Source organism: Manacus vitellinus, unplaced genomic scaffold, assembly GCF_001715985.3.
Source record: "Manacus vitellinus isolate BGI_N305 unplaced genomic scaffold, ASM171598v3 scaffold_59_pilon, whole genome shotgun sequence".
Lineage (NCBI taxonomy): Eukaryota > Metazoa > Chordata > Aves > Passeriformes > Pipridae > Manacus > Manacus vitellinus.
In genome coordinates, this window is record NW_021940681.1 from 1,151,695 (window position 1) to 1,166,211 (window position 14,517).

Sequence of the window (14,517 nt, forward strand, 5' to 3'; positions counted from 1 at the left end):
ATGGGGACCATGGAGGTCCTTCCTTTCTCTGTGCACTCCCACTACACTCTGGGCAAAATGGTACCCATCTGATTTGGCCTGAGGCAAATAAGATGTTGACTGTCAAAAGTGCTCTGTTAGCAGCCTGATTGTGGTGACAGCCTCTGGACAAATCCAACAGGAAGGATTAAGGGGTGACAGCCCTGCCACTAGCACAGCTTACTCTGCTGTGGGTGGTATATTTAAACAGAAGGGTGCCAAAAAACAGCTAAGTAGTTTTGGCAGCAATTCCACAGAAACCATCAAGGAGGTTCAAGCCATCAAAGGCAACTTCACATCTTGTCTGAAAGCCATGTCTGCAACACAGCAAGGTACAAATGAATTCTTCTGCTAATAGAAAATAAGCCATTGTCTTTGGGGGAAAAAATTTTGCACAAACACCCATTTAATTATGGACAAATTTTGCTTTCTGGTCATGTCTCCAAGAAAACATGGCCATATACCTTTTAAAAGCCACCTTTAAATTAATACATTAATACTACTTCATCAAGCAACATAAGTTTGGAACAGAAGAAAACTCCAGAACATATTCAAAATAATTGACCTCATTTTGATGGTCGAAAAAATCAGTTTTTCTTCTGCATGTTACACTATTTCTTAAATGCAGCCCCCTTTTCTAGATGAAAGCTGAGGCTTTGTGTTCTAATGCTAAAACACACTTTTACAGCTTCTACAAACACATAGCCACCGTTTTGTGGATAATCTGATGTTAATTTGAGAAAGAAGTCATCACCCAAACTTACTTGGAAAGTATTTTCTACAAAGTTATTGTCAGTTGCACACGTACACCTACCTGTTTCTTGGCACTGTTTTACAAAATGCAAATTTGTGTGAGCTGCAGTATCTCATGCCTACAGCACTACCAACTCCCCATCCTTTCTTTTTTCTCCAAAAAGAGAAAACAGTGCCAAAAGCAGAGAGATCACTTCAATCCTACGCGGAGAAGAGATTCAAGGTAAATACAAAATAACATCCCAAAATTACTCTTCTTAGAGCTGGCTTTGTTCCCAACAGATTAAAAAAAAGCCTAGTTAAAGAGAGAAAGCGAAGCAAGGAGAGTAAGAAGGAGAGTAGACCAGGCAGACCAAGTAGGCAACACTGCTACAACCTAGAGCACAACACACCAGCCAGGCGGCAGCTACAGGAATATCCCACAGCCAGGCCCCCTGACTCTGCACTGTGAGTCACCACTCCAGGTGGGAGTCCTGCTTAGCCAGGGCATGGCTCACTGTCCCATGCCATGCTTTGAGAGATTCACACATGTCTACAGAGTTAATGTGAGCGGGGCCTGAAAGCGTCTGTCCCTGCTGCCGCTGCTACCCAGAATTAGGTCCTCTGCTCGATAACAGTGCGGAGCTCCCGGGTGACCCCATCCATGATAACAAAGCTGGGCAGTTGCTATGGAGTGCCCAGAGCTGCTCCATGAAAACTCAGTCCTAGAAAGTGCCAGATGAAGCAGAAGTAACTAGCAGACCTGCACGAACAGAGATTCCCAGCCAGTCAGAAGAGAAATAAAATAATAAAGACCAGCTTGACCCAAAAGAGTATTGCAGACATATGGCTGAGCTCTGCAAATCACAAAAGTGTGAATTCTCTTTCTTGTGCAGCAGCTGAGCTGCTGCAGCCTCTGGTAGCAGGCATGAGACAGCACTTGGCCAGAGAAGAGCTAGTGTTGCCTGTATTTAGAAATAACTTATACAACTATCTCCTTGCCTTGCTGTGGGACAGGTAGACATAGAAACCTGGCATCAGGAAAAGATACATCACACACACCAGATTTTTCCCTTTGACTAAGCAGACACATGGTATCTCCAGATGTTAGCTAGGCTTTACAAAGCAGCCTTTCAAAGGAGACAGCAAGCATCACAAGAGATCCTGGAGTCATCTCTCCAGGCTGGAGTCCCAGAAAAACCTGCAGCAGGGACCTAAGCAAAAGCTTTATGGTGCCACAGTAGAGGGAGGAGTGCATGTTTCCCCCCCCACTGTGGCCACCTTGCACAGCTGGCAAACCTACAGTGAGAGGGACTCTGACCCACAGAATGGTTCATCAGTTCCACTTCTAACTGCCCCAAAGGGAGAAGATAAAATCAGTTTTGGCTTGGATCCAGGCTTACCTCACCACTAACACTGCTTACTTTTCAGCTATCCATTATCATCTTGCTATTTTGACTTTGCATGATACCCCACAATGTGTGTGCTTGCATGTTACAGTTTCTGTGGCTTCACATACAAAGAGAAAGCCAAGTCTAATTCTGAGTCAGGACTTGCCACCTCCGGTGGCTCTCCATTGCAGCAGGCTGGAAATTATATAACAGTTTGCTTCTGATTTTAAGACATCAAAGCTCTCATTGAGTTAAATAATGGAATACAGTCCACTTGCCGTTCCTCACCTACCACCTCTGCCAGTGCAGAAAGTGGACATAGGCTGAAGAGGCATCAGCTTTGGGCATTTGACTTTCTGCATTTGCAGCCTGTGTATTCTGGGAGAGGTTACAGTGCCTGAGAAGGGATCAGATCTCTCCACCTTAGGAGGAGACAGTTAATATGCATAAATGCATTTGCTTTTTTCCCTCCTCGTGAGTTTCAAGATTACCAAACCCCCAGAGAGTGAAAAGAAACGGTTCATCTTTTCCAAAAGCTTTGTTTCAGGCTGTTTGCAGAATCAGGCTGATAATGCATCAATTTATCAACACTCACTAGTTTTATATTTAAAAAATTTTCTCCACAAACACAAGAGTCAGAGAACGGGAAAACGAAGGGAGCTTATCTGAAAAATTGTACAGCTGCACCAGAAAAGTCCCAATCACCAATACACCCTGTTCCTTCAAATCCCAGCCTCTTATCTTCCATGGTCATAGGATTTCTCCATATTGTTGTTCAGCTGACCACCAGCAAAATAACCCAGCAGCAAGAGCAAATGGGGACCTACTGGGTTATTGAACAGAGAGGTGGGTGCAAAGTGTCCCTTTTCAGCAGCAGGAAACTTGAATCAGTTAATGGGCAAAGTCAGTACTGAAAAATCTGGAGAACAAAGCCCTGCTTTAAGGCAGATCTGCAGCAACTACTGCAAATCCCAACTATCTAGCATTTACACTCAGACTCCTATCCAAGGAGATGGATTGTATATACAGGAGGATTACTAAAGCAGCTGATCTATAAACACAACTCTCCTTCAGAATGAAACATCTGAGTTTGCACTGAAACCCTTAGAGGAATTATATTTCTCTTTCAAAGACAACAGGCTCACTAACTGGTATGGTGATGGTTTGGTAGCAGAAAAAGACTGAACAAACTCCGGCCATTTCCTAAACATTCTTTTAGCAATCTCAGGAGCTAAAAATGGTTAATTTGCATGAGTGTTGATGAAAAGGACTTGTGAGTAATCAAGTCAAGTTGATCACAAAGGTAGCTTTGTCTCACTATAAAAGCTATGTTCCATTTTAGTCTTGTATATTCAGTGGTTAGAAAAAAATGTGCATGTGTGAGTTTATAAAATATACATAATGTAAAATCATGAACTCTTAAAGCAAATGTGATTTTAAACATTATCTTAGTGACTCCTGTTATAAGTGCTGTGGCATAAGAAATGGAAAACCTTTAGGACAGTTTATCACATCTAAATATTACATGATTCAGTTAGTTACTCTAATTGCTGCTAGGATGTTTAAAACTGCCTGGCTAAACAGACAGCATAACCTTCAGGGTCCATTTCAACCTAAGAGGACAGAAAACTTGGTTCTTGGGATAGCTTTCAGTGGGCTTTAACAGACGGAGGAGGAAGTCAGAGACGAAAGACTCCACTCCCCATACTGGTGACCCACTGCCAGCACCTCCCCCATGTCAGAGGTGATGACCACAACACGTCAGAGGAAGTAGTTGAAAACTTTATTTTTTTCTTTCAAGGTTACTTTTCAGCCAAATCAGCAGCTTGACTGAACTCTGCTCATTTTGATGGCACAGTATTGCCATAAATCCACTGGCATCAGCAGTGAAACAGAGCCCATAGACAAATGAAATAATGTTGTCAGCCCTTCTTTGGCATGTGAAGGTTCTTCATCCACTCCATGGTCCTAGGGTTTCTGAGGAAAGACATTCAGGAGGGAGTGATAGCTTTTATCACTGTCATGTGCTGTTAGTCTAGAATCAGAAATAAGTCTGCATCTTACCTCACAGAGGAAAAAAATCTCATTTCTAACAATAGCCTTTATCTCACAGTTTGTCTCACGACTTGCCTGCACTGAGAGTTTTACTTCAGGCTAAGTCTGATGGATGCCAAGTTACTCCTTGCAACACTGAGCAAAAATAACCCAGAAATTAAATTTGAGTGCCAGTGGCTGCTGCCAGACCCCTCTCAGGCTCTAGGAAACGTCCTGCCACACAAGACCAGCAGCCACCTCTTTGCAGTAAACAACTTGTGCAGAGAGGGTCTGAGGAAGTGGAACATAACTACCTCTGGGGTAGGAGTTTGCTTCTCACTTGCTGGCACAGCAGGGGATTTTTTTAAGTCTTGTAATCTAATAAATCATGTAATCTGATAGGAAACAACACTAGTCTTCTTTTTCCTCCTTTAAGCTGTTAGCACAGTACAAAGCAGCGTCAGCCGCTTCAGAAAGTACTGAAATTTTCTGTCTCTCTCTTACTCAAAGGGAAAAAACCCTCTTGTTTCCAGCAGTGTCTTTTATTTTAATCAATGCTACACTGAACAAATTAAAACACTGAAAGCCATCAGTGCTTTCTCAAAATCATCCAGCAGGCTTTCATGTGGTTACATGTCTGTCTATCTGGACAGTATCAGCAAAAAGCAACACTTACATTTGTGATTGTTCAAGTCTTCCCTCATCCTTCATATTTTGTTTTTTCAGAAGTTGCATTTATATTTGTGGGACTAAAAAGCAAAAAGTACCCAGGTTGATTTCCTGCTGATAGAAACTTCCTTCTCTGTGCCCCCTCCTGCCTCCAGGCAGCTGTTATCATTTCTCTGTCCCTTTGCTGGCCCCTGTTGCAGAAGACCTAATTCTGAATTTTCTATTCTAGAGAAAAGGGATCCCATCTTCTTAAAAAAATTCAAGTGAATTCCTTCTTGATCTTGGCAGGCTACTAGCAGCCTTTCTTACGTGCAAAGGAAGATTATCCTTAATTTTGCACACACCCCCATAAATGTGGTTACTCCCAAGGCTATATGGCCTGCATTTAAAAAGTCCAGTACCTCCATCACCTTGTGTAGCAAAACAAAAATGAAAAACGTAGGCTACATGAATGTAAAAAGGTGTCCTAATTTTTTTATAGGTTAAAAAGCTGAAGAGAGCAAACCTCAAAATAAAGCAAGGAAATCATGCAGTACCTGAAAGTAATCTGTGATGAAGGATCCAAGTTCACTCTTCAGCAGCCGTCTGTAGACAAAACAAATGCAGCCATGAAGTAGCAGCCATTGCTGGTCATTTTTTACAGGTATATCTGCACTTTACTACCAGTAATACCAAAGATATGTGAGTATATGTGAATGTGTCGTTTTGGCCACAGTTAGACTTCTTTTACAGTTAGATATATATTTTGCAAGTGCCCACAAAGGCTATTGTTAAATTTTAAAGGAACAAAAGAGTTTCTCTGAAGTCTACATGCATCTAGAACAAGCAAAAAATAACCCAAAAACATTTATCCCCTTGAACGAACAGAAAGCTGGGGAGAAAATTTAAAGTTATTTAGATCGAAATCCATAAATTTTTCTGCTTTTTTGTTTAAACAGACATCTTTCATTCCACTGAATATAGCATATCTCTCTAATGTTTTGCTTCCTTTTCTCTTGGAAATAGAAGGTGGGAGGATAAGGAGAGGAAAAATGAAACAGAAGCTGCAGCTTTCCCATGACTACCACATTTCAAAAAATAAAAGAGAAGGCATATTTTTCAAGAAGGAGATTCTAGAAATTTAACAAGAGATGTTTTAAATACATGTGGGCAGAAACCATTCTAAAGAAGTCTTTCTAATTGAAATTGTTGGCTTTTAAATTAGGCTGTGATAAAAGTTTTAAATTCGAATACATATTTGTATTTCAAAACATCAATATAAAAATCAGGATTGTCTTACATTAGAAGAAGCATTAAAAATACAACTTACAAAGTTCAGTACATTTGCACTTTCATCTTTCAGTGACTGAGCATAAATTCTTCCTAAAACTTAAAAGTCACCCAACACTTTACACTGCCAAACATTGTGAATTTTTTTCTGTTCTAAGAGTTTTGCTTTTTACCAACATGAAGTATAATCAAGAGTGCTCAAAAATAACATTTGAATCAGTGACCATCCAGTTCTCAGGCTGGGTTTTTACCAACAAACTACATCACTGTTTTCTAATCTTTTCTCAAAGTAAAATTTGACCACAACCTCCCTCCACAACCATTTCCTAAATGCTTCTACATTTATTCGCAGGCCAATATGCCTCTACTCTTTCTCTCCCACAGTGGTTATATTCACCTATCCAAATCAAAGCACATTTCTATTTTTATTTCTATGAGATCAACAAACCAAATAAATCTTTGGGGGTCCATTTGCCAGAAGCTTTTCCATTGGCTTCAGGCAAACCTGGCAGGGTCTCCATCAGCTGACTGACAAGCCCAGCAGGACTTTGCCTCATGCAGGTAGACCAGCAACCAGAGGCTTGCACCTTAGAGAAAACCCAGGGGAAGGATCTTCTCTTAATCATGGCCTCCTGCTTCCTGAAATTACATCTTACAGTGGCATTTTTTACATTTCCTCTTGCTGTCACAACTGACTTTCAGAGCAGAAAAAAAAAAAAACAAACATACCAGTGACATGGTATCAAATCACAAGAAGATAAAAACATGGTGTCAGTAATCCAGAGCAAAATGTTACCACCTGCTCATCTCCTGGTCCTGTCATTACTGTCCTCTTTTAAAACTCTCCTGTGTTTCTCACTGTCAAACAACTAAGCACTGCACAGAATCTGAGAGTCTCTTACTGCATTTGTTAACTATAACCAAGGAGCTGAATGGAGAACTACAAAAAAAGGAAAATGCACCAGCTCGATCTAATGTCACACAAAAGCTGGCTGTCTGACAGGTCTGGCTTTTTGCCCAATGTCAAGCTGGAGATTCACCTCACACACACAAAGCTAACACTGTGTTGGGAGCTACACCAAGAACCACAGGTGCAAGGCTGCAGGTGTTCATACAAATATAAATGCAGATGCATGTTCTTCACTCCTTAGATGGACACTAATGAGCTTCTTGAATGTTAAATGGTCTATTTAAAGAATGACATTTGGAGATGTAACCAATGCTCAGGGCACCTGCAGGAACATTACTCGTGTATGTCAAGGTGAGTGCTTCCAAGTATTGCTTAGGAGTGCATGTCTGTGGAGGAGGGCATTTCCCCTTCCACCATCAGCACTGCTTTCAAAGGATGCACAGCTCACAAAGAATTTCCTGTTCTTTGCCTGACTCTTGACAGTCTAGATTCACTTCAGTAACCAACATGAAGCATGGTTCAGCCACTGGGGCCAAGACCAGACCCCGCAGCAATTCTGCCCTTTGTACTGCCTCCCTGCAAGGTTGGGGGTACAGCAGGATACAGGTACGGCCATGGGCAACAGATGGGCAGACAAGTCAAGAAGCCCAAACCCAGTCCCCAAGTCTGCTAAAAGGCTATGGGTTAAGGTATTTCCCAAGCCTTATTACATTTGTTTTTATTTTCACACCCAGAAATAGACATCCCATGGAGAATTAAGACTGCTCCAAGTACTTAAACCTAACTTGAGGACTTCTGACCCAAACACACCAAAGTACCACTAAAGTATGAAATGCTGCCCTTGCTCAACTCTCAAAAGGAATTATATTAAATTTTCTGGTTTGGGAGCAGACCAAGTCGGACAGAGTCTCCTGCACTGATAGCCTCATTTATTTTGAAAGTAGGGAAAGGGGTAATTTAGAGTGCTGTTCAGTATATGCTTAGCTCAAATTGCCATTTGAATCTTGGAGTTCAGAAAACATGCAATAAGGGTGGGGGAAGAGTCTACAAAAGGAGAAGCAGAGACAGTACTCTTGATGAATGAATACAGATGTAGTGGTAAAGAGAAGAGAAGAAACCTACATCCATGAGCCCTGACAATACTCCTCTTAGCAGCACTTGGAACCAAGGCAAGAATAAATTGTTCTTTATCTACTCTGCAGCCCTATCTATTGCTAATCAAACTTTCCAACTAATCAGAATGAAACCACAGATAATCATGAAACCTACCTTTAAAAGAAAATGATACTCTTAACCATCACTAGCATCAGTGACAGAAAATGTTTGCTAGGGTTTTAGGTTTTTTATCTTTAGGGTTCATGTTTTCAGGTCTTGCTGTGCAATTATCATGTGAAGATTAACCTGTTAAATGAAATGCTGTGGTTTGCTTTAAACACTCCACAGTTCTGAGAAGCTTGGTTTTAGAAAAGAGATGTTACTATCTTCACAATTTCCGTGATAAAAATATGTAAAAATAGCCAGAAGAGGTGTAGTGCCCAGGAAGAGACAAAATCCTTACAATTCGAGTCAATAAACAAGCTGTCCTTGTTAAAGCTACATATCCATGCAAGTCAGAGAAACATTATCCAAGTACCCCATGCCATTCACTTCACCCAATAGCAAAAAAGAAGCAAGTTAGCCTGAAATCCCAAAGCTGTACTTAAGTTTGCTTTGACCCCTGCTCCTCCCACCAATATCCTCTAACTATGGTTCTGTAAGGGAACAAACCCAAGCAAACACCAAACAAGCAGCAACAAAATCCCTTTTCATGCATTTCAGCAACATACCTGATATTTTCATTGAGGGTGTAAAGTTCATTGTTTTGCAAGCCTCCTCCTTTGAACACATTTATCACTGCTGTTTGAACACTGTCAAAAAAGAAATGAGACGGTACAACATCCATAAATAACAGCCAGCGGTATCATTTAACACAGAGCACAGTGTGAGCTAGACACCAAAATCAAAGTGGTTATAACCAGGTGGAGAAGTTAATTGCCCTTAAATACTTCCACTCTTTCTTGCCTTGAAATCATCACTTATTTACCTACATCTGTCCTGGGAGACAGAGCAGAATCAACCTCCAGTTCTGTCTAGAGTAAGCAAAGGAAAGTCATTAGAGGGACACTGTTCATGCCAGATATATCTTGAATGCAACTGTTTAGGGGATCTTTGCTGTGTGCTGCAGGTTAATTGCTATGAGGAGACACAAATTTTTGGTAATATCTGCCAAACACATCACACTACATTATGCAGTAATGCTAGCAGGAACCACCCAATCTGCAGCATCTGTCAAGACCCTGGCTGTGCTGGAAGACATTCTGCAAGTGAGTATTACCTAAGTCACACCCAAGCTTAAGCCCTGTTAATGCCTGTAAGAAGCTGTTTGAGTATCTTCTAATCCACACCTCTCTCACCAGCATAGAGGAAGTCATGAAGTGACAGCATATAAGGTGGTTTAGCAGGTCTAAAGGCTTGCCTTGGCTAATAAGAGCAGGTGTCATTCCCTTAATGGACATTCCCTTCTGTGGGCCAGTTATGGCATCTGCATGCTTCACAGACCTCAGCTCACTGTCATGGCACAAAACTGCAGTGGTTTTGCCAGGCCACTTTTGTGCGACATTGGTAAACTGAGCTGGTCAGCACGAGAGAGGGGTCTGCAGAGCACTGAGCAGGTCCGGGTGGTAGAAGGTGGGAACACCCACTTTTGCTATCAGCAGAGCATTAAATCAGATCAGGACACAGGACATCTCAGCCTTCACTCTTCACATTGTTTTCTCAGTTACCATTGCTGTATGGCATGCACTGCAGACAGGATTTGGTTGTCAGTAGGAAATGCTGGTAGAAGCCACAAGCTTAGTAGTTTTCAGAGGAACTTGACTGTGATAAAACCTTCATAATATGCAAATAAATGTCTCTGTGAATTAAGAAACAGACATTTATTACGGTACGAGGAATATGTTTTCCTAAAGGATTCTTTAAAAATGCAACTGTTAACAAAAAATAGTTCTTTACTTCAAGACAGTACCACTGAACAGCATTGGCCAAAACCAACTGAACACTACTAGCTCTAAATTTTTCACCTCCATGGATGCTTTCAATACCAGCAAAATTTAGGCATGCCAAAAATTCAGGCATGCTTATAAACAGACGAGATTAGCTATAAATGGTGTGAAGCACAAAGATAAGACACACATGGCCCTTATTGTGGAGCTGCTGCAGGGGAAGAGCTCAGCCCAGGTAGATCCTGCTCACCTGTTCCAGGCAGAGTTGGAGCTGAGCTGCATAGCCTGCCGGGCTGCCTGGAACCGAGGCAAATCACTGAGGACAGGGGAGCTCATGAAGCGAGGTCGGGGCCTTCTGAAGGAACCCATCCTGTGGAACTGGAGAGCAAAGGACGGAGCTACAGTGAACCCTCCTTTCATAGGGTCAGGTGGAGTGGAGCAGGACCATCAGAAAGTCTCTTCTCTTGAAGGTCCAAGCATCAATCTCAGCAATGTCAATGAAACTTCAAACCCAAGGACTCAGTCAACAGCAACAAAGAGTCAGCCTTGGACCAGCAGTTCCACACAGTGTCAGGTTTTGACATGGGCATGTATTGCATTATGATGAAGAAGCTGAAGGAGTCCTGCAATGCAAAAAGAAAGGAAAAGAGTAAGGCAGAGAAGAGAGGGATGAAAATATCCTGTGCCATTAACAGCAAGTTTGGGCAAATCTTCCAGAGTTCTCAAGCAGCCCCATTTCCCATCTTGCTCCTTAAATAATGACCCAACACAACCAGTCAGAAATACAGATATGATCTCTCTTTTGATTTCAGTTTGCAGAGATACAAGAACAGAGATGCCTAAAGTCTTCTGACAGAGGCACTTTACAAATACATTTAAAAAGAGTTAGCCATTTAGCCTATATATAAAATAGTAGTAGTTGGAGAAAGAGAAAACTATTCCACTAGAAAAGAACAAAAGATAAGCAATGGAAGAAAAGATGAACAAACACAATGCTTTTTTTTTGAGAAGTGTTGTGCAAAGGAATAAACCCACTTGTTATCAGTTCACTACAGAAAGGATACGATGGAGAGCTTTTGCAAGTGGGTTCTGACAAGCAGATATTTTGAGAGTAAATATGACTTTTATGTCTGTGATTTTTCTACAGCATGAGAAGTAATTGCTAGGCCAATTACGAAATGCCTGTATTTTCCACTCTGATCATCATCTTCATGTAGATGAATATGCAGTCCCAAGTAAACCACAGAAATAGAAGAAGTGATCTTGGATAAAAACCACAAAAAAACTTTGGCAAAGCTTCTGTACTTTGAAATCTTCCCACTTCAGATTATTACAAGCCGTAGTTGTAGTTGGCAGTTTGGAGAATGAGTTGTGGGAGGCAGGAGAGAGAGGAAAAAAACTAAACAAAAAAGTTGAGTAACTGAACTGCACATGAAAGATGTAAGGGAAAATCTTCCCATTTCTACTACACCTTCAGCATGAGGCAAAAAGAGAGATGATCAGGCAAATAAATGCTGTATATCTGCACAGTGTTTCTAATTTGACTAGCATTCAGCTCCAGGAAACTCTTTCCACCACCCAAACTATAATTAACTCTTACATGGATGACAACAGCTTTCTTCCCACCCAGCCAGCCCCATTTCACACTGAGCTCACTTTGCTAGCCCACTTCTCCATGGCCTTGTCAGATTCTGGTCAACCACCACAAAGCCACCTCAAGGCTCTTGCTGTGCCACAGGCACCACATGCCCTGCCAATAGGGAAGTTAAAGGAGAAAACACCGAGAAACCGTTTCATTTTTAGGCACCGGAACATGTGATACTATCATTCTTAGTGCTATTCAAGAAATAAATATGGTTGTTATTCCCTCACTAGCTAAATACAGCTTTCAGAGATCTCTGTGGAACTGGAACATGACTACAAATGCAACTTTTTTCTGTCTTTAGACAACTCCTGGCTGTCTTCAGAGATGACAAAGCCCAGATAGTCTTTCATGAAATAAGCTTAGCCCTAACTGTTTTTGCTTGAAAGGACAGCAATCTGTTGATTCTATGGCTGCTCTGTTCCAATTACAAAAAAAAAGAAGTCATAACTTTTAGAAATTAAGAATAAATGAAAACTAGTACAACCAAATCATCAGGATCTTCTGTGTGCATTTTTAAGCAACAATTCATTTGACATTGCCCACACATTTTCAATCTGCCAGCAATTTCTCTATTGACAACAGTAACCACATCAGAAATCACTAGAGGAAAAGAAGCTACAGCACCTTGGAGAGCTGAGTGCAGGCTCTTCTGACAACAGACCATAAGGTGTCCACGAGGCAAAGTGCAAGTATAATGGCTGTTTTTGTTGCAAAACAAGAGCTTGTGCCACTGTTTGTCATCTACGATTCCAAAGCTGACAGCATGAGGAGCTGAATGAGTGACAGCTCATTTCTCCCAGCAACACTGTCAAATTTGTCACTGAAGAATCTTTACACATAGAAACATTGAATGGTTTGGGTTGGAAGTGGCCTTAAATATCCTCTGGTTCCAATCCCCCTGCCATGGGCAGGGACACCTTCCACTTTCAGAGCTATAAAATGCAGTATAAATGTTATTTTAGATCACTTGTAGGCATTTAACAGGTCTAGAAAGCAATGGTTAAGATGTGCTAGCCCACAAGCCTTGTCCTATCACTATTCCAGGTGCCATAAGCGCATACAAGCATCTTCCTCCCCAGTAGCAAAATGATTTTATAAAGATACATTTATATTTCAGTTATATTAAGCTGCAAAGGGAAAGCTTAAATTCAGAAATGTAAATAACTAGAACAACCTCTATGCCTTAATATAAATAAAGTAAAATTTGTGTAGGAAATTCTTTGGCCCATTCTGTGCAAGCAGTAAAACACCACAACCAGGAAGGTTTCTCCTGAGCTATGGGTCTAAAAGATGAATTCCACACAGCAGAACCACAGTATTACACCAGGCCCCACAAGGAATTTTCTGTACACTTCTTACCTAGGGAATGTGCTTAAGTTCACGGAAACATACATGTCATTTTCCCTAATATCTGTTAAAGTCACCAGGACAGATAATAACTAACTTTTGTCTGAGAAGTGCAGATGAGAGACCTCTCTTCCCCCTTCCTCCCCCAACCAGCCTGCAATGCCATACTACGGTCAAGTCAACCTTGCTTGAGGACCTCATTAGGAATTTCAGACAAGATCTTCGGCTTTAGGACCTGGTTCAGAGTTTTATTTTCATTTTTCAGGACTCAAATATACAAATCTCTCCTATCGTATCTAAACTCAAATCTAAATCTTATCTAACTACTAAATGACAGGCACACCAAACTGTTACTTTGAAGACAGGCTAACCACCAAATGGTATCCAAACATAACAGGCCCTCATGTTATCAGAACTGGAAATGCCAAAGTCTGTGAGAAAGACCATCCTCTTCCCATGCCCACAGCCTATTTAAATTATTTTCAGAGTTCCATAAAGCTAAAAGTAACAGAGCATTTACTAAAAAAACAGACTTTTGGCACATGTACTTTGCAGATACTGAGCATCCAAAGGTCAACAAAGCACCCAATCAAACGCTTCCATCATACCAGATTTTCCTTTCAAAGCAACTAGTTTCCACTGAAAGTTTTCCCCGAAGCAAGGCAGCCTTTTTAATAATGCTTCGTTTTCACAGGGAGGTTGCAGTAGCAGTTTGTTGGCAATATCTGTGGTGTGCATTCTGCAGTGTGCAATTTTTTGGCTTTTTACTGGGGAGAAACTACCCCTGTGGCGAGAAAGGCATTAACATAGTTATAGGTTAGTAAGAAGCCCTCATGGTATTCAGGCTATTTTAGCTATTGGGAATGAACAGTATTTAGCAAAATGCTGAGTACAGCAAGGAACAATTTTCCTTTTCATTTTGCTGTGAAAACTCTCATAGAATTATGCAGAAATGCTCAACAACTCTGTTCTCCTAGAGGCTTTCAGTCCAAATTCCTTCACATCTGCAATCTACTCTTCCTAAGATTAAAGTGGTTTAGAAGAACACAAAATAAAGCCTACTTCTAATAATCACAGTCGTATTATCAACCACAGAACTAGAAAAAGCTTTCCAGAGAAGCAATTACTTTTCCCTTTTTACACAGAATGATGGGAGACACCAGGATGCAGCATGTTCTAACCACCAAGCAACACTCTCACATCGATTATAAAAGATATAAAGACTTGGAGACTGAAGTACAGCAACTTCATAAAACATATAGCCACACCAAGATAATCTTTCGCTGCCATATGCTCCAGCTGCTGGGATAATTCTTTAAATGGCATCAGAGGATTTCAAACTATTTGCCAATTGATATATCCTAAACCATATTCCACTCTCCTCATCTCACTAAATGATCCTGCACATCTTTTTTGGCAAGACACTTCGTCATGAGTGAGTCAAAGAGGTAGGTATTACTT

At 41.1% G+C, this 14,517-nt stretch overlaps 1 protein-coding gene across 2 annotated transcripts in view; it reads right to left on the bottom strand.

The window, feature by feature from the left end:
- Positions 1–14,517, bottom strand: part of PRR5L (proline rich 5 like) — a 42,643-nt gene that overhangs the window by 19,698 nt on the left and 8,428 nt on the right. For both annotated transcript variants that reach the window (XM_018082056.2, XM_008919953.3), the window contains exons 2-4: positions 10,315–10,687; positions 8,850–8,930; positions 5,381–5,429 (exon numbers count right to left, since the gene is read on the bottom strand). In XM_018082056.2, coding sequence (XP_017937545.1) covers positions 5,381–5,429; positions 8,850–8,930; positions 10,315–10,484 — 300 coding nt within the window. In that variant the 5' untranslated portion in view covers positions 10,485–10,687. The remainder of the gene's footprint in view (positions 1–5,380; positions 5,430–8,849; positions 8,931–10,314; positions 10,688–14,517) is intronic.